The sequence below is a fragment of the Phyllostomus hastatus genome, unplaced genomic scaffold (genome assembly GCF_019186645.2).
Source record: "Phyllostomus hastatus isolate PE091 unplaced genomic scaffold, TTU_PhHast_1.1 phas_scaffold_442, whole genome shotgun sequence".
Classification (NCBI taxonomy): Eukaryota; Metazoa; Chordata; class Mammalia; order Chiroptera; family Phyllostomidae; genus Phyllostomus; species Phyllostomus hastatus.
Window position 1 is genome coordinate 6,384,110 of NW_025334030.1, and position 24,768 is coordinate 6,408,877.

General features: G+C 49.7%; 1 protein-coding gene across 2 annotated transcripts in view; it reads left to right on the forward strand.

The window, feature by feature from the left end:
- The window catches only part of IFT140 (intraflagellar transport 140), a 98,025-nt gene that overhangs the window by 66,859 nt on the left and 6,398 nt on the right, over positions 1–24,768 (forward strand). For both annotated transcript variants that reach the window (XM_045820917.1, XM_045820918.1), the window contains exons 19-29: positions 6,599–6,776; positions 8,421–8,611; positions 9,121–9,216; positions 9,577–9,709; positions 9,791–9,934; positions 10,559–10,687; positions 10,835–11,017; positions 17,407–17,613; positions 17,866–18,078; positions 18,156–18,322; positions 19,667–19,808. In XM_045820917.1, the coding sequence (XP_045676873.1) occupies positions 6,599–6,776; positions 8,421–8,611; positions 9,121–9,216; positions 9,577–9,709; positions 9,791–9,934; positions 10,559–10,687; positions 10,835–11,017; positions 17,407–17,613; positions 17,866–18,078; positions 18,156–18,322; positions 19,667–19,808 (1,783 nt within the window). The remainder of the gene's footprint in view (positions 1–6,598; positions 6,777–8,420; positions 8,612–9,120; positions 9,217–9,576; positions 9,710–9,790; positions 9,935–10,558; positions 10,688–10,834; positions 11,018–17,406; positions 17,614–17,865; positions 18,079–18,155; positions 18,323–19,666; positions 19,809–24,768) is intronic.

Consider the following 24,768-nt stretch of genomic DNA (forward strand, 5'->3'; position numbering starts at 1 on the left):
GCGTAGCCAACTGCAACAAATAGCTGCTGGCCGCAGCAGCCAGACACTAACAGGATGTGTTTCCTGATAGGAAAGGCAGGGGGGCCTTCTGAAGTCCTGCTCCGTGACCCTCCTCCCTGGCTTCTCCCCGTCTTCCTTTCCAGAAGGGAGGGCCAGGAGTGCTGGCCCAGAACAGACTCGTGGTCCCACCTGTCTGTCTCGGACATGGCCAGCCTGGCACTCGGGTACCACAGAGCAGCATCAGAGGCAGTTGCTGCCCACAGCATCCCAGGCAGTGTCCTGTGCTCAGCCTGGGGACAGCGGCAGAAAGGTCAGGGCTGTCAGGGTGTGGGTGACCGTCCGCCCACCCAGCCCATGGTTGTTGCCCCAGCACAGAGGTACTGCCAGCCCACGATATGCCTGGGCCTACCCCTGTCACAGGGAGACACAGATGGAGGAGGGAACTGCCCAGAGGGGATGGCAGCCGAGGAAGGCTGGGCACGATGGAGCGCTCCCTTAGACGGGCCTGCGTGTCCCAGCCAGACCCTCTTACTGCCTAGACCTGGCAGGTCAGGGTCCCACTTGGGAAACTTTCAGACCAGGGAGTTGTCCTTGAGGTGCAGGAAGGTTGGGCTCTGGACATGCCACACAGGGACCAGTGAGGCCTGAGGGAGAGTGAATGTGGTTTCTGGCCCTGGGCTCTTTGCTGCTGATGGGAATGTCAATCTGCACGGCTCCTCAGGGACCAGGTCCATCACTGTGGCGTGCTGGTGCACCTCGACCAGAGCCGCTCAGCTGCTGTGGGCTTGAAAGGGCCTTCGTCTGCTTCGCCCAAAGCCCCCTGGGCCGGCAGACCAACACGATGGGAGGTTCTGTGCCACCACCTCAGACTCAGACGCAGTACAGGGACGTTCACCCAGCCGAGGCCCCAAAGCAGCTGTGAATGAATAAAAAGGCACATCTGTACCGTGGTGTATGCACACTTGTCTGATGTGAAACCCCTGGAGTTCCAGGTAGTGGCAGCACTTGGCCTTGACTATTTGCTGTCTTCACGTGCTGCCCAAGGTACAAGGACAAGCACTCTCACAGGGTAGGAAGTTGGGGCTCAGAGATGATCAGATGACCTTGGCCCTCACCCTTCACCTTGCTGCTGTTGGAGCTTCGCAGAGTTCCCAGCCTGTGTGGATACCCGGTCTGCACTGCTCTTGAGCTCCTGTTTGCGTGGGGCCTGTGTGTGCCGTACCCAAGGTGAGGCTCCCCACGCCATTAAGTCTGCATTCCTGAAAGGCAGGGGTCTTTGGAGAATTGTGGGTTCTGGTAAATGTCTACCCAAATTCCCTGAGGGATTGACTTATTTTAGGACTTCTCCCCTTCCCATGGCTTGTACTGAGAGAAAATCTGCTGTTCCTGCCCTCCGCCCTGTGGTCCTCTTCTCTTGGTGCCCAGGGCTGGATGGGGAAGGCCCTGCTGGTTCTGTCTGCCCTCCTCACTCCCACATGCAGCCCCTTTTCTCAGGGGGGCTGGGGCAAGTGCTTCAAACACTCGAGTCCTTGCATGCACAGTGCAGTAGACAGAGGCCTCAAAAAGGAAGCTTTCCCAAGTCTTCATTAGAAGGGGATCAACTCCCCTCCTTGTTTATGTAAGTCACTTATCTTTAGGTAGCCTTTAAATCAGGGGTGTCACACTCATTTTCACTGGGGGCCACATCAGCCTCGTCAGCCTCACGGTTGCCTTGAAAGGGCCGAATGTAATTTTAGGACTATATAACTACTCCAACTAGGGGCAAGGAGCTTGGCACTGCCTCTGGGTAGAAACAAGTTTGCCGGGCTGTGTTCAGCCCAAAGGCCTTGTGTTTACCACCTGTGCTTTAAATGGCTGATTTCTGATAAAAAGCAGCACATGGTTTCAGAAGCCAGAGCACCTGCTTTGCTTGTCCTGGGAGCAACCACTGGGCCAGCTCCACCCAGCTCTTTCCCAGGCTGGTCAGGGAAGGGGCCAGGACCCCCAGGAAGTCCTCAAGGGGCTCCTGTCATGTCATCAAGCCCTGCACACTGAGCCATTTCCCTGGATTCTTGAATGGGAAGATGGGGGGATAGGGCCCAGGGGAGATCTGCAAGCCTAGTTGCTGCACTTGAGTGAGGAGTGACCCTGTCCTCAGAGGAACCCCCCACACATCCATTTGCCCATCCTGTGACTGTGGGGGTCCCACTGGGGAATGGAACCCAGCCATGGCTCCCTGAGCCACTCAGAGGGCCCTTCCTGTCCTCCAGAGTTCCCGGCCGTAGGTCATGTGGTGGGATCCAGCTGCAGTGCCTGTGTGTGCCTCCCTGCTCCAGCACATGTACAGACGGGAGTGTTTATCTTAGAGCAGAGGCGTGGGGGAGATCCGGCTACAGCATGTGCGCTGCGTAGTAGAACAGGAGACTGTTAACCCCCCAGTCACCCGTGCTCTGACTGGGGGTCTCCATGCAGCGTGCCTGAGAAGAGGGGCCTCTGAGGCTGGTTCTAGGTGCTTCTCAAAGGACAGGCTTTCCAGAAAGTTGGAAAGCAGTTTCAGGCCGGCCCCTCGGCTGCCCCAGCTGCCTCTCTCAGAGGCGCCTCTCTGAGCTGATGAAGTGCAGATGTGAGCGCTGTCCACAGACTGGCTCAGACAACAGGAAACTCTCACGACTTGGATGGAGACCAGGCGGTGTTTACTTCTTGGAATGTATGTCGTATGCGCAAGCCCCAGAAGTGCACACTGGAACTGAAGCTGCCGTGGGGAAAAGGGCAGCAGCTGAGCACAGTGCCGAAGCTGTGCTGGAAGCCAGCCTCGGACGCAGCCGGCCCTTTGGGTCTATGTTCTTGGTCAGTCCTGCGTTCCGCAGTGTGGAGAGACGCCTGCCCCCACTGCAGTTTGCTTAGGCGGCCCTAGCCCGGCGTGAACAGCCAAGTTTGTGCTTCCAGCACATGTTTTTTTTTTTAGCCCTCATTCGGGGGAGATTAATTCCCAGGACGAATCCTCTGTCATGTATATGCACACAGCACAGCCAACGCTTCTAGTCTAGGTGGGCACAGTGAGGCCAGTCAGATTTCTGGCCCTGTCCTCTGCCCCCAGGAGTACTCGATGCGGGCAAAGCACACAGCCATCCGCATGGGGAGACATGAGAACCCAGCCCTGTCCATTGGGAAGAGTGCCAATACACAGTTCCCAAGTTTCTCTGCTTGTTCAGGTTACTTTGCACTTTAATCAGATGCAGATACCAGCGGTCTGCTTTAAAGACGAGGGGGGAGAAGAGGAAATACAAGAGGTCATCCCCAGCCCTCACTCTTGCCATCACACTTAAAGAAGATTGCAATCATGAAATCTTTTGGAAAGGGAGTATAAAAGGTCCCGTGTCTAATCAGCATCTTGCACAGCATGCTGGGAAGGCCCGGGTGAGTCCAAGCCCCAGACCACTACCTACCACCCAGTGCTGCCCACGCCTACTCTGTAACTGAACCTGGAAAGCACCAAGGCGTGGGGGTTTTTTTGAAGATTTTTTAAAATTTATTTTTAGAGAGAGGGGAAGGGAAGGAGGAAAAAAGGGAGAGAAACATCAGTGTGTGGTTGCCTCTCATGCACCCCCGACTGGGGACCTCGCTCGCAACCCAGGCATGTGCCCTGACTGGGAATCGAATCTGCGACCCTTTGGTTCACAGGCTCACACTCAATCCCCTGAGCTTCACCAGCCAGAGCACACCAGGGTATGTTTAAAGGGCAATGAGCCCTGGCTGGTATAGCTCAGGGGATTGAGTGCGAACCAAAGGGTCACTGGTTCAATTCCCAGTCAGGGCACATGCCTGGGTTGCAGGCCAGGTGTCCAGTGAGGGGCACGCAGAAGGCAGCCGCACATTAATGTTTCTCCCCCTCTCTTTCTCCTTCCCTTCCCCTCTCTCTAAAAATAAATAAATATTTTTTTAAAAGAGAAGGGAATGAGAAGTCTAAGGAGCAGTGACAACTTTTCATCATTTCTGTAAGTGGGAAGAGAAAGATTATATAGAATTGACTAGAAGCTGTGGGTGAGAAAGGTGTCTGCTTTGAGATTCCAGATTTGGCCTGGGACTCTGTGCTTTTACCAGCTGCCATTCCTAGAACCAGTGGTGTTTTGAGAGCTGTGTTCACCAGGCCCAAGTCTGCCCCCAAGACCCTCAGGGCTCCCTGGAGCCTCCACGTCAGTAGGGGCAGTGTCCAGAAGCATACAGACGTGTGCTTCTAGGCAGCTGCCTTTACACCCCCGTGGTGCTTCCACGTGCATTCCAACTAGCCTGTGAGGATGAGGGAAAGACAAGCTCCGATTCTCTGCTTATTGTAAGGAAGGGTGTTTGGTACAGAGAAGGTAATTTCTTGCCTAAGGCTGCTGGATGGAGAAGGGGCAGAAGGGGCCTGACTCGGACCTCCCTCCAGCACTGCTGGCCCAGGGCAAGAGGCGGAGCTGCAGCCCCTGAGCTGGCCGTGTTCTAGGGCTCCTGCTCTCTCAGAGCACGTTCCCCTGAACTCCAAAGGAGAGGAGTAGAGTTGCGTGGTGACTTGGACACATTGGAAGGTCCACCACTGGCTCATGTCCCACAAATGACTGACCGACCTGTGCTCCTTGGTGCTGTAGGAGGCCCCTGTGGGAGGTGATCAGAGGGCACTAAGCTCCAGCAGGCCCCTCCCCAGGCCTTGTCCTGTATAGGTCAGCTGGGGCCTGTTGCCCCTGTACTTTCGGCCATCCCTCAGTAGCCACATCTAGCAAATGTTTTAAAGTCCCAAGACGACCCACATAAAGCCAAAAACACATGAAAGTATACATTTGTTTGCAGGAAAGGGCACCTAGATGTTGGGCATTTAGACCACAGACACCCACGGTGAGGCCCATCCCACCGGGTAAACACCAGCCTCAGTCCGCCCTAGTGTCCCCCATCTCAGAGCTGTTTTCACCCCAATTATGTCTATGTCATGAAACCTGAGGCGAAAGTCTCCCATTAATCACAGAGCCCCCCCCCCAGGTCCCCCCACACCCCACACTCTGCTGTGGCTCACAGGAGGGCTGGGCCCACCAGCTCCATCCTCTCATGTATGCCCCTCCCTCACCTGTCCTCGGCCGGCCGGGTCTCAGGCAAAGCTATTAGGAAAATGCCCACAGCACCAAGGCTGCAAGCTGTGCCCTGCATGCACCTGGAGCATCTCCTCCCTCTCCATGACCATGGCTGCACATCTCAGAGGCAGCTGCCCTGGGCCTATGAGCAGAGTCCCCTAAGGCCCTCATGCTGCTCGGCTGCAGCCAGGTGGGAAGCAGCAGCCCCAGCCCATTTGCTCCAGGGGCTGCCCAGGCTGAGGCTGGCCTTCATGTAATGGGAAAGCCTTATGGAGCAGCTGGCAGTTGGAAGGGATGAGCCTGGGTGTCTTGTGTGTAAGTGTGTGTACAAGGGTATGTGTGGATGTGAGCATGTTGTTGACTACCTGTACCTGAGTGTCGGGTTACATGTATGTGTGTTTATAGATATGCATATTTTTAAGCAGATGTACATGGGCTGCAGGTTTTCAGATAGGAAGACACCCATTTCGTCCATGAGAGATGAGGCAGTTAGTGCATTTGTTTTGTTTGTTTGTTTGTTTGTTTGTTTGTTTGTTTTGCCTTCATGTGTGGAGCTCGCACTGAAATGTTTATATGGAAAAGTCCTGTGTCTGAGCTCAGGGTAGGTAGGGCCAGAATCAATGGGCCCAAGCACTGCCCAGAAGGAAGGGCCAGAGAGTGTCCTCTCAGACAGCCCCTGCAAGGACAGTTGATTGAGTTTGGTGGAGCTTCGTCACCCAATAGGGTGGCCATCCAGGATCTGAGATCGTTCCCAGGCTTGCACTGAGCCTGGGGCCTGCCAGGAAGTGGGGTAGGAGCCCCAGGTCAGTGTCAGAGGGAGTGAGCCCTCCAGAAACCTTACAGTGAATAGGAAGAACTCGTGCCCCTGAGCCTTCGATGGGGCGTACACAGGTGACAACTCTGCGAGGCTCATGGGCACGAGGGAGGAGCACAGGAGTCCTGGGAACTGGACGTACGGGCAGCTGTCCTGTCCCACTCCTCAGCTTGCTCTGCAGGCCCCTGGACCTCGCCTCCACTCAGCTCTGGGACAGGAGACAGGAAGGGCCGTCCTTGCCCCTACCCCCATGGGAGTGGTGGGTGCGGGGAAGAGAAGCTTGTGTTTGCTGAGCAGATGTACTGAGACTGGAAAGAGTTGTGGTCATTTGCCAACCTACACAGAAGGCCCTTCTCTCTTTTAATGGGACTCGCCTCCTGTCGACTGCAGGGGAAATGCAGGAATCCTGGGACTGTGGGAGGGAAGAGGGGATAAGGAACAGGGGTCCCAGGTCCCCTTGGGAGCAGGTGCCACAGGAGGTGGTGCACCAGCCAAGGCACCCAGGGGGCAGGTGTGTTTTCTTCTGGGGAGTATGTGGTCCCCAGTCTGCCCAGTTTTCTGGGTGGAGCCCATTCAGCTCCTGCATCTCCCCCTTCCAGGTGACAATGCCTGTCCACATAGGTCCCCAGTACTCTGGAATTGGTTGATATAGGGCCCAATGTTGGGGGACTGGAAACTAATTGAGTTGCCGTGCCCTCTACCGCAGCGAGGCTGTCTGGGAGAACATGGCACGCGTATGTGTGAAGACCCAGCGGCTGGACGTCGCCAAGGTGTGCCTGGGCAACATGGGCCACGCACGTGGAGCCCGAGCTCTACGGGAGGCCGAGCAGGAGCCAGAGCTGGAGGCGCGTGTGGCTGTGCTGGCCATACACCTGGGAATGCTGGTGAGTCAGGAAACGACAGGCCTGCTGCCCAGAGGGTGCTCCCTGGTTCCTTTGACAACAGGGATCTGGGGCAGAGCCCTGGCCATGGAGGTGGGGCCGCTGCTGGCTTTGGTGGCAGGGGGGCCTGTTCGGCCAACCTCAGAGGGGGACCATGGTATACTAGGTCTGTCCAGTATCCAGCCATGCGCTATGAAAAATAGAGACATTTAATGAAAAAGATACAAGAAACATTGTAGCGCTGGCTGGTGTGGCTCGGTGGATTGAGTGTCAGCCTGTGAACCAGAGGGTTGCAGGTTCAATTCCCAGGTCAGGGCACACGCCTGGGTTGTGGTCCAGGTCACCAGTGGGGGCTGCAAGGGAGGCAACCACACATTGATGTTTCCCTCTCTATTTCTCCCTTCCTCCCCCTGTGTCTAAAAATAAATAAAGTCTTTTAAAAAAAAAATATTGTACATAGGACAATGACACTTCAGTCCCCTTCAGAATAGGCACCTTGGGATCTCACACAGCTGTCCCAGTCACCATCAGCTGCCCCGTCATATTTTACTGAATCTCATCGACAGTCTGAAATCTCTTCCCTTCCCAAGGTGATTTTAGTTTTGGGAAAAGCTAGAAGTCGCAAGGTGCCAAATCTGGGCTGTAGGGGGCTGAGTCACCTGGGTAATTTGACGTTTCGCCAAAAAACTCTACATGAGACGTGACACATGAGTGGGCACGTTGTCGTGATGAAGCTGCCAATTTCCAGTTGCCCACAGCTGCAGCCTTCTGAATCATCCAAATAGTTTCCATGGAGGAATGTTCAAACTTCACACAAAATTTGATGCAGATTCATTGCTCTACTTTCTCAGTCATTTTGAATGAGACAGCCACACAGTACACATGCTCACTCAAGAGCATCTACCGCCCCCGCTGACTAGTACAGTGAACTTGTCGTTGTTCACACATGTGCATTCCAGTCCACTCTCCTTGGCTGCCAGGTTACATGGATGTCGTGCAAACCATTCTCATTATATTAACAGTGGTTGGACTTTTTTGTACAAACCTCACATTCTTATCTGGGCTATTTCTTTGCAGAGAACACAAACCCTCTTAAACTAGCTTAAGCCAAAAAGGAGGGCAAGGCCCCCGAGGAGCCTTGAAGGCCTCTCTCCCCTCCAGGAGGCAGAAGCTGAGTTGCCTGGCAGGGTGGCCTGTGGCAGGGGCAGCTCAGATGGCCAGCAGCCCTGTGGGGGCTGTGGGGTCAGATCCTCTGAGAAAAAGGCTGGGGTACACCCGTGTGTCTGGCACAGGGAAGAGCGGAGCACATCTGAGTGGTCAGCCCTTGGCCCCTGGTCTGTAGGGGTGAGTGTAGGCCACTCAGAGGGACCCGTTGCAGCAGGCACAGTCTCCTCACTCATGGCATGCAGGGACATCCCCATAGAGATGGGCCTGGGTGGGGTCAGCCCTTCCTGGGGGTGGGGCCACCACATCGGCATGTGGCATTCATCTTGTGCGTCTCAGAACACATCCTGAGGTGTGTGTCTGCCCTCTGTGTGTGTGTTGTGTGTTTGTCATGGGCTTGCTGATGATGGCACGTGCGGCATCTGCACTGGGTTGTGTGGTGGCCAGAGCAGTGGCTGCACTGACGTGCACTGTCTTCTTCAGGAGGAGGCTGAGCAGTTGTACAAGAAATGCAAGCGCTATGACCTTCTCAACAAGCTCTACCAGGCCTCTGGCCAGTGGCAAAAAGCCATTGAAGTCGCCGAACTTCATGACCGTGTCCACCTGCGCACCACCTACTACAACTACGCCAAGCACCTGGAGGCCAGCGCTGACTGCAGCCTGGCCCTCAGCTAGTGAGCAAGGGCCCTCTCCTGACTCACTCTGGGATAGGCCCTGGTTGCCTCTTGCTTTTTTCTCTGCCCCAGTGAGGTGGCCCTAGGGGTTCTTAGAGGGAGATTCTAGACTGAGGCACCTTCATAGGGCAGGTGGTGACATCAGTGAGTGTCCTTCAAGGGGAACTTGAGTTGTTGCTTTAGCAGAACCTCCAAGGCGGAGCCACTGCTTCGCCCTGCCTCCAGGTTCTGGGCATGTTAAGAGGCCTGGGGTCGGCTGGCGGTGTTGCTACAGCCCCAGTCCAGCATGGTGCCACCCAGGGTATTGCTGCTGGTGGTCCCTGGGGGCCTGGCCACAGCTGAGCCCTCTCCAGTGTGGGCCCGTGAGTAGCGAGGAATCCCCACTGCCTCCTAATAGCAGGTCCATATGCCACAGAGCTATAGTCAGGGAGTGAGGCTCCACCCTGTTTCCACGTGTTCAGCACTGGCTGACACAGTGGGAACTAGCTGTTCCTTCTGCCCTCTTGCAGCTATGAGAAATCAGACACCCACCGCTTCGAGGTGCCCAGGATGCTCTCAGAGGACCTGCAGTCCCTGGAGCTCTACATCAATAAAATGAAGGACAAGTGAGTGTCCCCCACTGGGCTAGGGGCTGTGGCAGGTGGAGGCTGAATTTGCATATGGAGGCTGGAGGCCTGGGGCTACTCAGAGGACACCCTCTTCCAGAGTTTTACATGTGGGAGTGTGAAGCATTTTCTTGGTCCCTCAGAGCCAGATCCCAGGGTGCTGGGCCGGGTTGTGGGGAGGGGGCTTTTTATCTGAACAAGGTTTCTTTAGACCCAGGGAACCTCATTCTTGTCCACCCAGCTTCCATGTCTCCTGGCTGCTGGTCATGAGAAGTGCACTCTGAGGGTGGTGTTTGGGAGCCAGGGGCTCATTTCCAGCGGGATTGGGGACCTGAGGGGTAGCGTGTGGGTTGCTCGCAGAACCCTGTGGAGGTGGTGGGCCCAGTACCTGGAAAGCCAGGCAGAGATGGATGCCGCGCTGCACTACTATGAACTGGCACAGGACTACTTCTCCCTGGTCCGCATTCACTGCTTCCAGGGCAACATTCAGAAGGTAGGTGCATTCCAGGCGCTGGCCCTGTGAGGGGAATGGGCTGGAGCCAGGGCCCACAGGGTCTCTCTGGTGTTGTTCTAGGCTGCTGAAATAGCCAACGAGACAGGAAACTGGGCTGCGTCCTATCACCTGGCCCGGCAGTATGAAAGCCAGGAGGATGTGAGGCAGGCAGTGCACTTCTACGCACGGGCTCAGGCCTTCAACAACGCCATTCGTCTGTGCAAGGTAGGCGGCTGCATGCACCACACGGTGTGGATGGAGGCATGCCACCCCTGATGGGTAAACCAGGCAGGTGGGAAATGGTGCATATTAAGAGAGTTCCAGACAGAAAAGTTAACAGATTTGGGCCCCATCACAACCCCAGCCTGGCCCAGTTTCTACCACTAAGGCCACACTCTACCCACCACATGCATCTCTGCCCATCCTTCCCGCCTTTTGTCCTCCCTGACGGTGTTTATAAAACAAGGAATTGTCACTGTGTCGTCCCCAAGGCTCCTGAGCCTGCACTGAAGCTGGCTCATTGTTTAATGGCCTTATAAATAGTAGGCCTTTCACAGAAAGCTATTAGACAATCTGCATCCATAAAAACGTTCAGTTCAGGACCTCAAATATGAAAAATCCAAAATGTGGAGAGCCCTCATGTAAGTTAGTGCCCATGATGTTCGTTTAATTAGGAAAGAAGGAAACCTCTGAAAATGTTGGTGCACAAACCCAGTAAGGCATTACGACACTCGTTGGAACCCATGGTCACGTGGATTGGTGTGTGTCCAACAGCGGGAGGTGGGCTCTCCATGGCAGCGTTCACAGACCTGAGCAGGAACCACTGAGCGTCCATGCCCCTTCTTGCAGGAGAACAGCCTGGATGACCAGCTCATGAACCTGGCCCTGCTGAGTTCCCCCGAGGACATGATTGAGGCAGCACGCTACTACGAGGAGAAGGGCGAGCAGATGGACAGGGCAGTCATGCTATACCACAAGGTGAGGGCCAGCCCTGCCCTGGACCTGAAGGGGTACGGCACAGGGCTCCCCGGGGCCTAGGGGACTTGTCTGTATGCCAGGGGACCACTCAACAGTCTTGGGACCCAGGGTTCGGATGACTGCTCAGAGTTCCCCTGCTGTCCACAGGCCGGCCACTTCTCCAAGGCCCTGGAGCTGGCCTTTGCCACCCAGCAGTTTGTGGCCCTGCAGCTCATTGTGGAGGACCTGGATGACAAGTCGGACCCTGCCCTCCTGGCCCGCTGCTCAGACTTCTTCGTTGAGCATAATCAGTACGAGAAGGCAGTGGAGCTGCTGCTGGCTGCCAAGAAGGTATGGGGTTGGCAGAGGCCCTGCCAGGTGCACACTTGGGCACTGGAGCCCAGGGTCACTGTTTTCACAGTACAGTGAACGCAGCTTCACTGTGTCTCGTGATAACAATTCAGGAGGAAGGCTTTGGCTGTGGTCTGCCTGGGGTGAAGGGGCTGAGACAAGCTCACCTAGTGTAGCCGACCCGAGTGTGCACTCGCTGTCTACAAATTATAACTAGGGAGTTCCACTCATCTGGTTTGTGTGTGTGACAAAGTGCACGAACAAAATTTAAAGTTTACCATCTCAGCTGTTTTCAAATGCACAGTACAGTAGAGTTCAGGGCATTCAATTTTCCTGCAGCTCATCTCCAGAACTCTCGTCATCTTTTCATCTTGTCCCCGTTGCACAGCTCCCCTCTGCCAGCCCTGGCATCCTCCCCTGTACTTCCTGTCTCTGTGAATCTGACTACTCCAGGGCCCTCCTGTAAGTGGAATCACACAGTTTTTGTCCTTTTGTGACTAGCTCATTTCGCTGAGCATAGTGTCCTCAGGGTTCATTCGTGTTGTAGGATATTGCAGAACTTTCTTCCTATTTAACACTGAATCACATTCCACATTTTGCCCTTCAGTTCATCCATAGGTGGATACTCGGGTTATTTCCACCTTTTGACTATTATGAATAATGTTGCTGTGAACATCGGTGTACAAACCTCTCTTCAAGACTCTTCTTTCAATTCTTTTGGGCATTTACCCAGAAATGGAATTGCTAAATCATATGGTAACTCTATTTTGATTTTTTTAGGACATGCCACAGTGTTTTCCACAGTGGTTGCACCATTTTATGCTCCCACCAACAGTACCCTAGGGTCCCAATTTCCCCACGTCCTCGGCAATGCTTGCCATTTCTACTTAACAGAAAGTTCACAGAGCCATCCTCATGGGTATGTGCGCTAATCTTTTTCAAGTAGAAAAATTCCCCTTGACAGAAACTGAGTGGAGAGAGAGAAAATTGTTAATCATACAAAGTCAGCCTATCCAGTTTAAAGGCCTTTCTTCCTGCAGCCAGATCTATGCAGTGTTGTCTCTCACTGCTGACTAGTCAAGAAATTCTGAAACGGATGGAAAGGCACCCATCTGTTCTAGGTGAGGAAGACCCAGGAGCTGTGGGTCTGATCCCCCCTGAGGCAGCCTCAGATTTAATCGGACCCCACGAAGAGCACCGCAAGACCTTCTCTAGCTGGATCAATGGATTCTGTAATTTCACAGTGAAAAGCAGATAAATAGGAATAACCAGGAAAAACCTGGAAAAGAAGACTGCTGTACTTTGTCATGTGTAACGTGCAGGCGTGTTTTTGGCCCAAGCTTTCAGGGAAAAAATCTTTTGTTTTAATTTTTTAATTCAATTTTTATTTACTTATATTTAGATACTTGTTTTTTGTGTTATAAAGGAATTTTAGCATTTATTTTAGAACATGTTACGATACAAGAAATTTTATGTAACAAATAATTACAAAACAGAAGAACACATACAGGGAACAAGAAATTTTATGTATCATTAACAACTTAGTACTACCCATGAATAATGCACATCCTTGTTTTTCCCTCAAAAATTTGGTCCAAAAAGTGCACATCACACTTGGCAAAATACGGCAATAAAGGTGATTAAAGCTCCCAGATCATAACATATAACAAAACTGGAATCATTGGGATCTGGTGCTTGATCAGGCCTACAGCCAGTGGAAAATATTAGAAAACCCAGGAATAGAGCCGTGTGTGTGTGCACGTAGAGTGTGAGATGCAGGAGCATTCACAACAGTGCAGCAAAGGTGAGTTGCTAAGTTAACGGGTTGACACACCCAGGTGGCCACTGGGACTAAGTCAAACCCTACTCATCTTGGGTAAATCCCGGATGGGTGCAGAGTTAAGCACTTCAGTGAAACAGCAGTAGTTCCACCAGAAGCCACAAGGTGTCATGTTGTACAGCCTTAAAGAAGGGAAGGCATTTTCTTTTTAAAAAAATTATATTCTACTGACTATACCATTATAGTTGTCCTCATTTTCTCCCCTTTTCCCTTCTTCCCAGCACCCCTCACTCCCTCAGACAGTCCCCACACCACTGTTAATGTCCATGGGTCAGGCATGTAAGTCCTTTGGCTACTCCATTTCCTATACTGGACTTTACATCCCCATGGCTATTCTGTAACTACCAATTTGTACTTCTTAATCCCTCACCACTTCACCCATTCTCCCCTTCCCCTCCCATCTGGCAACCAGCTGGTAACTACTGTATTTTGCTGTGTATAATGTGCACCTTTTTGCCCAAATTTTTGAGGGAAAAATAAGGATGTGCATTATACATGGGTAGTATTAATTCTGTATCTATGTGTTTTAAATTCTTTTATTTATGCTTACGCATTAAAAGTGTAACTCTAGAAAGCAATAATGATATCCATATGTAAAATAATACCCTGGAATACGATAATCAGCTTTGTTGCTAAATATAAATAAATAAAAATTGAATTAAAAATTAAAAAAAATTTTCTTCCTGAAAGTTTGGGCCAAAAACATGGGTGCATGTTTTACACAGGAGCACATTATACATGGCAAGATATGGTAACTTCTTTTCTCTTGTTGCTTTTGAGTCTCTCTCTCTCTCTTTTTTTAATATATTTTATTGATTATGCTATTACAGGTGTCCCATTACCCCCTTTATTCCCCTCCACCCTGCACACCCCCTCCCACCCACATTCCCCCCTTTAGTTCATGTCCACGTGTCATAATTTCTTTAGTTTCTACATTTCCCATACTATTCTTGCCCTCCCCGTCTATTTTTTACCTACCATCTATGCTACTTATTCTCTGTACCTTTTCTCCCTCTCTCCCCCTCCCACACCTCTGTTGCTAACCCTCCATGTGATCTCCATTTCTGTGGTTCTATTTCTGTTCCAGTTGTTTGCTTAGTTTGTTTTTGTTTTAGGTGTGGTTGTTAATAACTGTGAGTTTGTTGTCATTTTTGAGTCTCTCTTTATCTTTAACCTTTGGCCTTTTAATTATAATGTGTCTTGGAGTGGGCCTCTTTGCATCCATCATAATTGGGACTCTCTGTGCTTCCTGGTCTTGCATGTTTATTTCCTTCACCAAATTAGGGAAGTTTTCTTTCACTTTTTTTTTTTAGATAGATTTCCAATGGCTTGTTCTTTCATCTCTCCTTCTGGCTCCCCTGTGATGGGAATGTTAGACCTCTTGAAATTGTCCTGGAGGCTGTTTATACTCTCCTCATTTTTTTGGATTCTTTTTTCTTCTTGTTGTTCTGAGTTGTTGTTTTTGCTTCCTTGTTCCAAATTATTGATTTGATTCTCAGCTTCATCCACTCTACTCTGGTTTCCCTGTAGATTGTTCTTTATTTCAATTAGTGTATGCTTTCTTTTTTAAGCTGTTGAGGTCCTCACTAAGTTGCTTGAGCATCCTTATAAACAGTGTTTTGAACTCTGCATCTGATAGATTGCTATCTCCATTTCATTTAGTTCTTTTTCTGGAATTTTGATCTGTTCTTTCATTTGGGACATGTTACTTTGTCTCCTCATTTTGGCAGCATCCCTGTGTTTGTTTCTATGCATTGGGTAGAGCTGCTATGATTCCCTGTCTTGGTAGTGTGGCCTAATGTAGTAGGTGTCCTGTGGGCTGCAGTGACACAGCCTCCCATCACCCAAGCTGCATTCTTCGTGTGGGCTGAGGACACTCTTCTCTTGTATTTGAGCTTTGGTTGCTGTGGGCAGATTAATTGGAGGGATCTACTCAGGCCAGTCAGCTGCATGGGTTGGCTGTGACCACTGACCACCAACCTCTGCCCTCTGTGGAGGATCACTGTGCAGGGGCAGGGTGGTGGTGCTCTGACACCCTGTGTGGTGCTCAGATTATGCAGCTACAGGCGTTCTATAGCTGTCCACTGTGTGCTCTGACCCTGGGGTTTCCTGGGTGGTACAGGTCCAGGTCAACCCCCACCTGTGTTTTGTGCAGTACACCCTGCCTGAGCTGTAAAAGCAACCTGAGATGGCTGCTACTCGTGCTGGGCTTGGAGATTCCCAGTTCAAGCCAAGCTGTGAGTCTAATCGACTGCCTCTAGAGCTCACTGAAGCCAACTGTTGCTTGTTTGATAGGATTTGATAGGATTTGATTTAGGAGTGGAGACTATCCATTCTTATGGAAAAGCAGCTTGGGTGGGCCTGTAAATTGGGTGGGGCAGAGCCTCTGGGGATCTCCAAGGTGGGTCAAACAGTGTTAGCCGGGTTGATGGAGTCTCAGATATGGCATGAGTTTACCAGCTCTGTGGGGAGAAGGTTTAGCAAAGGGACAATGCTGCTCACCTTAATGCCAGACACCCCAGTTTCTCCCTGTATGCCACTGGTGCCTTTCAAGCTGCTACCGCAGTGCTGGAGCTCAGAGGGAGTGAGTCTGAGTAGGTGAGTCCGTGTGTGGGTTCTTTAAGAGGAACTGCTAGGGGCTCCAGAAGCTCCTCCCTCTAACTCCATCCTCACTGGTTTTTGCAGCCAGAAGCTGTGGGGACTTATCTTCCTGGCACTGGAACCCTGGGCTGGGGGTCTTGGTGTGGGGACTTCTCACTCCTGAGATATCCCTCCTGAATTTTCATCCACCACACATGAATGTGGGACCAGCCCATTCTAAGTCTTTCCCCCTTCTACCAGTCTGGATGGATGTGGTTTCTTTAATGCCGTAGTTGTCAGACTCTCCCATTCAACTTGACTTCTGATGGTTCTGAGTGATGGTTGTTCCATATTTTAGTTGTAATTTTGATGTGGTTGTGCAAGGAGGTGAGCCTTGTCTGCCTGTGCCCCCATCTTGACCAGAAGTTCTGGACATTTTCTATTATTTAAACTCAAAAGCCATAGTGATCAATTCAACCAAATACAAATTTGAAAATAAAATATGGAAAAAACACCATGAACACAATAAAATGGGAAAAATGTATTTTACTGATATCCCAAAAAGCTAATTTTGTTAATATGTGTAGAGTTCCAAAACAACTCAAAAGGAAGAACAAAGAGTATGTATGGAGAGTCATTTGTAACAGGAGAAATACAGATCAAAGCTCAGAGTTTCTGTTTTTCATGAGTTAGGCTAGTAAAGGTAGAAAGGCCGGAAAGCGCACTAGATGGTCATGGGAAACAACTTTGCTCAGGTTTTGGGTGTGAACTCAACAAGCATCCTGTCCTCAGAATGCACCCTAACAGCACGTTAATACCTGTGAGAGGGGCTCAAGCACACAGGCTGTACCAGCAAAAGATAACCCACCTCTGTTGTTAGCACAACCAGTAAACATTAAGCAGCAGTTGTTGGTAGGGTGGAATATTATGCAGCTGTCAAAAGGAAGGCACATTTCCTTCTATACTGAGATGGAATTATCTCTAAGACTTAATTCTTTTCTTTTTTAAGATTTTATTTATTCATTTTTAAAGAGAGGGGAAGAGAAGGAGAGAAGTATCAATGTGTGGTTGGCCTCTCACGCACCCTGTACTGGGGACCTGGTCCACAACCCAGGCATGTGCCCTGACTGGGAATCGAACTAGCAACCCTTTGGTTTGCAGCCCACGCTCAATTCATTGAGCCATACCAGCCAGGGCTCCAAGACATAATTCTTTTTTACCCCAAGACATATTCTTTTTAAAAATATTTGTTTGTTTGTTTTTTTGTTTTTTAGAGAGAAGGGAAGGAAGTAAGAAAGGGAGAGAAACATCAATGTGTGGTTGCCTCTCATGCACCCCACCTCCACCAGGGACCCAGTCTGCAACCCAGACACGTGTCCTGACTAGGAGTCAAACCAGTGACCTGTTGGTTCACAGGCCGGCTCAATCCACTAAGCCGTACCTGCCAGGGTCCCCAAGACATATTCTTAAGTGAAAAATAATTTTTTCTTAAATTATTTTAAAAAATTAATTAAACCTCCTGGTTTAAGATTTTCAAAAGAATTATAGAATAAAATTAATTTCTGGTTTCCTTTTCCTTTTTACATCCCACAACAAATGTAAGATTCTTTTTTTAAGGTTTTATTTATTTATTTTTAGAGAGAGGAGAAGGGAAGGAGAAAGAGAGGGAGAGAAACATCGAAGTGTGGTTGTCTGCTGGGTACCTGGCCTGCAACCCAGGCATGTGCCCTAGACTGGGAATCGAACTGGCAACCCTTTGTTTCACAGGCCCACGCTCAATCCACTGAACTATACCAGCCAGGGCCAAATGTGAGATTCTTTTGAGCTCCACATTTCCTTTGTTGCATTCCAGAATGTTGACGGCATAAGAGAAAGTCACGTGCCACCACTGAGCCTGGCACTGGGTTCCTCTGAGGGGGTGGTGAGCGGGAGGGTAACTGCCCCCTCGGTGTCTGTGGTGCCTTCCCAGTATCAGGAAGCCCTGCAGCTTTGTCTGGAGCAGAACATGACCATCACTGAGGATATGGCCGAGAAGATGACTGTGTCCAAGGACTGCACAGATCTGTCAGAAGAGTCACGGCGCGAGCTGCTAGAACAGATTGCCAGCTGCTGCGTGCGCCAGGGCAACTACCATTTGGCCACTAAGAAGTACACGCAGGCTGGTAACAAGCTCAAGGTGAGGAGGCCTGTGTAGTCGCTTGCGCTGCCCATCAGGAACATGTGCCTAAGGCACCGTCTTCCCTTAGTCCTGAGTTTAACCCAGTAGGGACGAGCTCTTCTGGGCTGGGTTCTAAAGGGTGCCAGAGGGAACCAAGAGTCCTGGGCTCACTGCTGCCTGGCGCCCAGCAGGCACTATCTGCTACAGCGGGGCAGTGACATGGCATGCTCCTAGCGCTCCTCACCTGGCCCTGGCTCCTCTTCCATCTAGGCCATGAGAGCGCTGCTCAAGTCTGGGGACACGGAGAAAATTGTGTTCTTTGCGGGTGTCTCAAGGCAAAAGGAAATCTACATCATGGCAGCCAACTACTTACAGTCCCTGGACTGGCAGAAGGAGCCGGAGACCATGAAGAACATCATCAGTTTCTACACCAAGGGGCGGGCCCTGGACCTGCTGGCCGGTTTCTATGATGCCTGTGCTCAGGTACAGCCCCCTTAGGCAGTTCTGGGGGCCCGGGGAAGCTCATTGGCCCATGGGTCCTGATAGTCTCGTCTGCTCAGGTGGAGATCAATGAATACCAGAACTATGACAAAGCCCATGGGGCGCTAACTGAGGCCTACAAGTGCTTGTCCAAGGCCAAGGCCAAGAGCCCCCTGGACCAGGAGACCAAGCTGGCACAGCTTCAGAGCAAAATGACGCTGGTGAAGCGGTTCATTCAGGCCCGAAGGTTTGTTCCCACAGGAGGGTGGGAGGCTGGGTGTGCTGTGCCTCGGGCCCCACGGGAGCCTTGTGGAGTCCCCCCCACCCAACCCCCTGCACCAAGACTCTTGCTTGTGCCTTGTTATTCTCTGGCTTCCCCTCACTGCCAGGTACCAGACCCAGGTTTCATTTCCGGTGAATGCTCTTCAAAGGAGCTCCCTGGACCCTAGACAGGAACATGAAGGGCATTGCTGTTGCTTCATTCATGTCTGACCTCCTCTTCATGGGGGATCCCCTCAGAACGTGGGAATGTTCTTGGGGAGATTGTTCCAGAAACAACCAGTGACCATTGAGACACAAATCTGTTAGGGGACAGAAAGTACTGGCAGCTTTGGGCCCGAAGAGAGTGTCTGAGAAAAGCCTGGGACTTGCTCCTGTGTGTGCGGGGGCTGAGCAGGACAGCTCAGGGGTGGCAGGGACCGAGGTGACGAAACTCATGCTCCTGCGCTTGGAGGCAGCGCAGGGCCGGTGGGAAGGGGGCTCGGGCAGCACGTTTTCTCTGTGTTTAGGAGAGGCCACCAATCTTAGTCTGTACATGACACCAGTTTTTATTTATTGGCAAATCTTGCAGCTTTTCGAAGAGCCCACTGTGTAATAAAATAAAATAAAATAAAATAAAATAAAAGGCACTCCCTACTCAGATGTGTAAGTTCTGGAGTATCTACTGAGCCTGGTATACAGGAGGGAGAAGGAGGACATCGGGCAGCAAGGACCACGAAGCTGCAGGGCAGGGCATGGTGGATGGAGTGGAGAGGACTCGGGAGGCCACAGAGCAGTCCGCCTGGAGTGGCTGAATCAGGGCTCGGCAGGAACAGGCCAGCGGGCCCTCCCGAAGCGGGAGCTGAGCCCCCGGAGGCTCCGGCTGACCGCTCCGAGCCAGGTGCTGCTCTGGGAGGGCCCTCCTCGTCCTGCCCTCACTCGCGCATCACTTGCTGCTCTTCGACAAACCCCAAACATGTCATTGCGCCGGCCTTTGTTCGTGCCAACCCCCTGTCCAACCTCTTGGCCCCCCTGAGGAGGGACCCCCCAGTCCCCCTCTGTGTCACACTGTCCTGCTCTAGACTGTTTCTTGGGCAGGGACTAGGACTGAAAAACGTTTGCTCTGGCACAGTACTGGCACTCCAAGCTGTCAGCTTGGGTGAATTTATGAAATAACTCATTAATGAATTGTTTTAACTCATGAGAATTACCTTCACAAAAGATTCAGTCTTTGGTTCTAGTGAGCTCTTCCTCAGATCAGAGGGCCTGCTCTGACCTCTGACACCCAGCCCATGCCCTGGGCTCGGGCTCAGGCTGTCTCTGCTCACGGCAGGACATACAGCGAGGACCCCAAGGAATCAGTCAAGCAGTGTGAGCTGCTCCTGGAGGAGCCAGACCTGGACAGCACCGTTCGCCTTGGGGACGTCTGTGGCTTCCTGGTGGAGCACTACCTGCGGATGGAGGAGTTCCAGATGGTGAGTGTTCAGGGTCGTGGGCGGCTGTGCTTCCCAGGGTGGGACGTGCCTGGAGAAGCCCCACCCACAGCCCCCAAGAGTTGGGAGCTCACTGTAGAGGAGGCGTCTTGCCTGTTTTTGTTTTTGATTTTTTAGCCTTTTTTATTTTGAAATAATTTTAAACTGAAAAATCATAAGAATAATAGAACCCAAGTGTGTCCTTTACCAGATTCACCAGTTTTTAATATTTTGCCATATTTAGTTTTTGTGCTCTTTTCTTTTTTTATTGTTTATTCTATTACAGTTTCATTTTTCCCTTTCACCCCTCTCCACCCAGCCCACCCCTCTCGCTCACAGTGAATGCCCTCTCTGTTGTCCATGTCCATGGTCACTCATATACATTCTTTGACTAGTCCCGCCCCCTTCCTTCCACCATTCCTCCCGCCTTCCTCCCCTCCTACAGCTCAGTCTCTTCCATGTTTCCATGTTGCTGTTTCTATTTTTCTCATTAGTTCATTAGATTCCAGTTATAAGTGAGGTCATGTGGTGTTTTTCTTTCGCCAACTGGCTTATTTCACTTAGCACAATAGTCTCCAGTTCCATCGATGCTGTCACAAAAGGTAGGGGCTCCTTCTTTATTTCTGCTGGGTAGTATTCCACTGTGTAAATGTACCACAGTTTTTTGATGCACTCATTTACTGATGGCCACTTGGGCTGCCTCTAACACTTGGCTATTGTAAATTGTGCTGCTATGAACATTGGGGTGTGTAGGTTCTTTTGAATTGATGTTCTCGATTCTTAGGGCATATTCCAGAAGTGGAATTGCTGGGTCATAAGGCAGTTCCATTTTTAATTTTTTGAGGACATTACATACTGTTTTCCACAGTGGCTGAACCAGTCTGGATTCCCACCAACAGTGCACTAGGGTTCCCTTTTCTCCACAATCTCTCAACCACTTGTTGTTTGTTGATTTGTTTATGATGTCCATTCTGACAGGTGTGAGGTGATATCTCATTGTGGTTTTAATTTGCATCTCTCTGAGGGCTAGTGATGCTGAGCATCTTTTCATGTCTCCGAGCCCTCTGTATGGCCTCCTTGGAGAAGTGTCATTCAGGTCCTTTGCCCATTTTTTAATTGGGTTATTTGTCTTTCTGGTGTTGAACTGTATGAGTTCTTTATATGTTTTGGAGATTAAACCCTTGTCCGATGTACCATTGGCAAATACGTTCTCCCATACAGTTGGTTCCTTTTTCATTCTGATGATGATCTCTTTAGCCATGTAGAAGCTTTTTAATTTGATGTAGTCCCAATTGTTTATTTTTTCCTTTATATCCCTTGCCTTAGGAAATATATCAGCAAAAATATTGCTATGTGGGATGTCTGAAATTTTACTGCCTATGTTTTCCACTAGGACTTTCATGTTGTCATGACTTATATTTAAGTCCTTTATCCATTTTGAGTTTATTCTGGTGTATGGTGTAAATTGGTGGTCCAGGTTCATTTTTTTGTGTGTACCAGTCCAGTTCTCCCATCTTGCCATATGTATTATGGCAAAATACATGCATAGTGTTCTGCATGTATTTTTTTTAAGATTTATTTATTTTTAGAAAGAGAAGGGAGGGAGAAAGAGGGGGAGAGAAACATCAATGTGTGGTTGCCTTTCACATGTCCCCTACTGGGGACCTGGCCCGCAACCCAGGCATGTGCCCTGACTGGGAATCGAAGCAGCAACCCTTTGGTTGGCAGCCCATGCTCAATCCACTGAGCTACACCAGCCAGGGCTGCATGTATGTTTTTAAATTTCTATTGTGTACATGAAGTGAGTATTTTTTGGATCCAATTTGAGAGGTACAGACATCCTGCCCCTTCACCCCTTAGATTGCTGAGGGGTGAAGACACCCAGGCATTGAATTGCTGCGTCAGAAGGAGAGCGAATGTTTAATTTCTAAGAAACTACCAAACTTTTCTTTATTTTCCTTTTTGTAATGTCTTTTCAAAGATTCATGTCAGGGTTATTCTAGTCCTATCAAACACACTGGGAAGCATGCCCATCTCCTGTTCTTTCTGAAAGACTTAAGATGTAAGACTGGTGTCTTTTCTTCCTAACTGTTTGATAGAATGCATAAATAAACCTACCTGGGCTTGGAGCTATCTTTTGGAAGGTTTCTGATAATTCAGTTTAATAGTGGTTCTCAAACATTTTGGTCTCAGAACCCCTTTGCCCTAGGAAAGTTATTGAGGGTCCTGTTTATGTGGATTTAATCTACCAATATTTACTGTATTAGACATAAAACTAATTTGTAAAATATTTGTTAATTTGCTTAAAAATAGAATAACATGCTATAACTTAACATAAATCCACTGAGAAGTCACCCCCCCACCACGGCACTGCCCTCCCAAGAACTCTATATTTTATTAAAAATAACTATGCTTTCTAAAACAAAGAAGATGAGTGACAAAAGTAGCATTGTTTTACATTTTTGCAAATGTCTTTAATGTATGACTTAATAGAAAACAGCTGAATTCTCAATTTCTGCTTCTGCATTCAATTTGGTAAAATAGGTTGTTTCAGTTGAAATATATAAAGAAAATCGAGCCTCACACCCATATGTAGGTGAGAAGGTAGGGATGTGTAGTAGCCTTCTCGGGTGTTGGTGGAGCTGCTTCGATGCCGCACCGGTAAGTGCTGGCTCACGAGCGTCAGCCGCAGTGAGAACCCTGCAGCCCCGCCAGCGCACTGCTTGTTCTCTGCCGCCTCGAACCCGTTGCCCGTCGTGGGTCTTCTACACGTATAGGCTTTTGTGAAATCAGGGTGGTCATTTGCAAAATCTTGGTTCACTGAGTTATGCAAACATTAATACATTTCATTATATATATTTCTAAAATCTCATTTGTTAATATCACCACCAATCTCATCAGAAGAGTCTTTAAGTATTGTGAAGATGTCCGGCTCCTGGTGGCCAGTCCATAGGTTTCTGAAATTCTAACTTTTGTTTCAAAGCTCAGATTTTATCCTTAGCAAAAATACTTCCAAGTGACTGTTTCACTTTGTTCATTTTTGAGAAAAAGTCTGCCACATGTCCAAGTCTGAATAACCACAGTTTATCTTTTAGTCGTTTTCACAAATAAAAATAGTGTTCCATGTAAGTAACAGATTTAGCTCACAACCCACACTGGTGTGTTTCTGCATCTTCACCAACATTTGGTGCGATCAGTCTGTTATTGCGGCCGTCTGGTGGGTGAATAGTGGTATCTCATTGTGGTTTTAGTGTCTTTCTCTCTTTTTCTTAAAAGATATTTATCTATCTATCTATCTATCTACCTACCTATTTACTTACTTACTTAAGAGAGTGGGGAACGAAGGGGGAAAGAGGGAGAGGAACATCCACATGAGAAACACCAATTGGCTGCCCCTCGTAGGCACTGCACTCTGATGAGGACTGAGCCTGCAACCCGGGCACGTGTCCTGACTGGGAATCGAACTGTCAACCTTTCACTCTACTGGGCAGTGCTCCAACCGACTGCAGAACACTGGTCAGGGCTAATGTCCACTTTCTTGGTGACTAATTAATGATTCACTGGCTGTCCGCACATCTCCTCCTATAACTGCTCAAATCCTTTACCATCCTTTTCTGGGTGTTCATCTTCTTATTGTTAATTGTGGTCCTTATATGTTCTAAATACACTTCCTTGATCAGACATATGATCTACCAGTGTTTTCTCTCAATCTGTAGGTGGTTCCCTTCTAATCCTTTCTCCTCTTCTTGTGGAACTACAGTTACTTGTATATATTGCTCCCTGGCTGAAATGGATCTCTTCTCTTTTTTTCCCCCCAGATTTTTTCTGTTTCTCATTTTGGAGAGCTGCCTTTCCTGTTGCTCTAGTTCACCAGCCTTCCTTTTCTGATCTTCTAGCCATGTTTTACATCTGACCTAATTCCCACCCCTGGGGGTCTAACTCGGTTCTTTTCCCTTTGTCTTCCATGTCTGTCTTTATTATACTTATCCTTTCCTCCACCTTCCTAAGTATATGAAGTATATTTATAAAAGCTATTGTAAAATCCTTGTCTCCTGTGTCAACTCTGGATCTGTTTCTATTGATTGATTCTTTATTATGGCTCATATTTTCCTGCTTCTTTGCATGTTTGGTCATTTTTTTTTTAATATTTTATTTATTTATTTTTAGAGAGGGAAGGGAGGGCGATAGAGAGAGAGGGAGAGAGAGAAACATCAATGTGCGGTTGCTGGGGTTTATGGCCTACAACCCAGGAATGTACCCTGGCTGGGAATCGAACCTGGGACACTTTGGTTCCCAGCCCGCGCTCAATCCACTGAGCTACACCAGCCAGGGCATGTTTGGTCATTTTTTATTGGACTCCAGACATTGTGTTTTAGGTTGTTGAGTGATGGAGTCTTTGTGTGTGTGTATATGCTTTTAAATATTTCTGAAGTTTGTTCTGAGATGAGGATAAGTTACTTGGAAACAATTTGATCCTTTTGCAGCTGTATTTTGTCTTTGTCAGGTGGGTCTGGAGCAGCCTTGAGGCCAGGGCCAATTCACCCCCCCACCACGGCACTGCCCTCCCTACAGCTCTGTTCCCAGTGTGTTGGCAGGCCTCCCCACCCTGGCTGGTCGAGCGAGAAATGCTTGCTCCTGGCCTGTGTGGTCGTCTCAGGGGTTGTTCCACCTGCTCCCTTCGGACGGAGTTTCCCCGGCCTCGGGTGCTTCCCTCACATACACGCGCTGGTCATTACTCGGATGCAGTCTCAGGGCCCTCGGCAGGCCTCTGAAGATGCTGCTCTCTGTCTCTCCTTCTCCCTCACGCCCTCAGACTTTCTTTTTATATGTGGTTCTCAGCAGTTTGATGGTGATGTCCGTGAGCATTTTCACTGTATTGATACTGAGCTTCTTGGATATGTAAATGTACATCCTTTACTGACATTGGGGAAATTTGTAATTTTTTCCCTCGAGTATTTTTTTC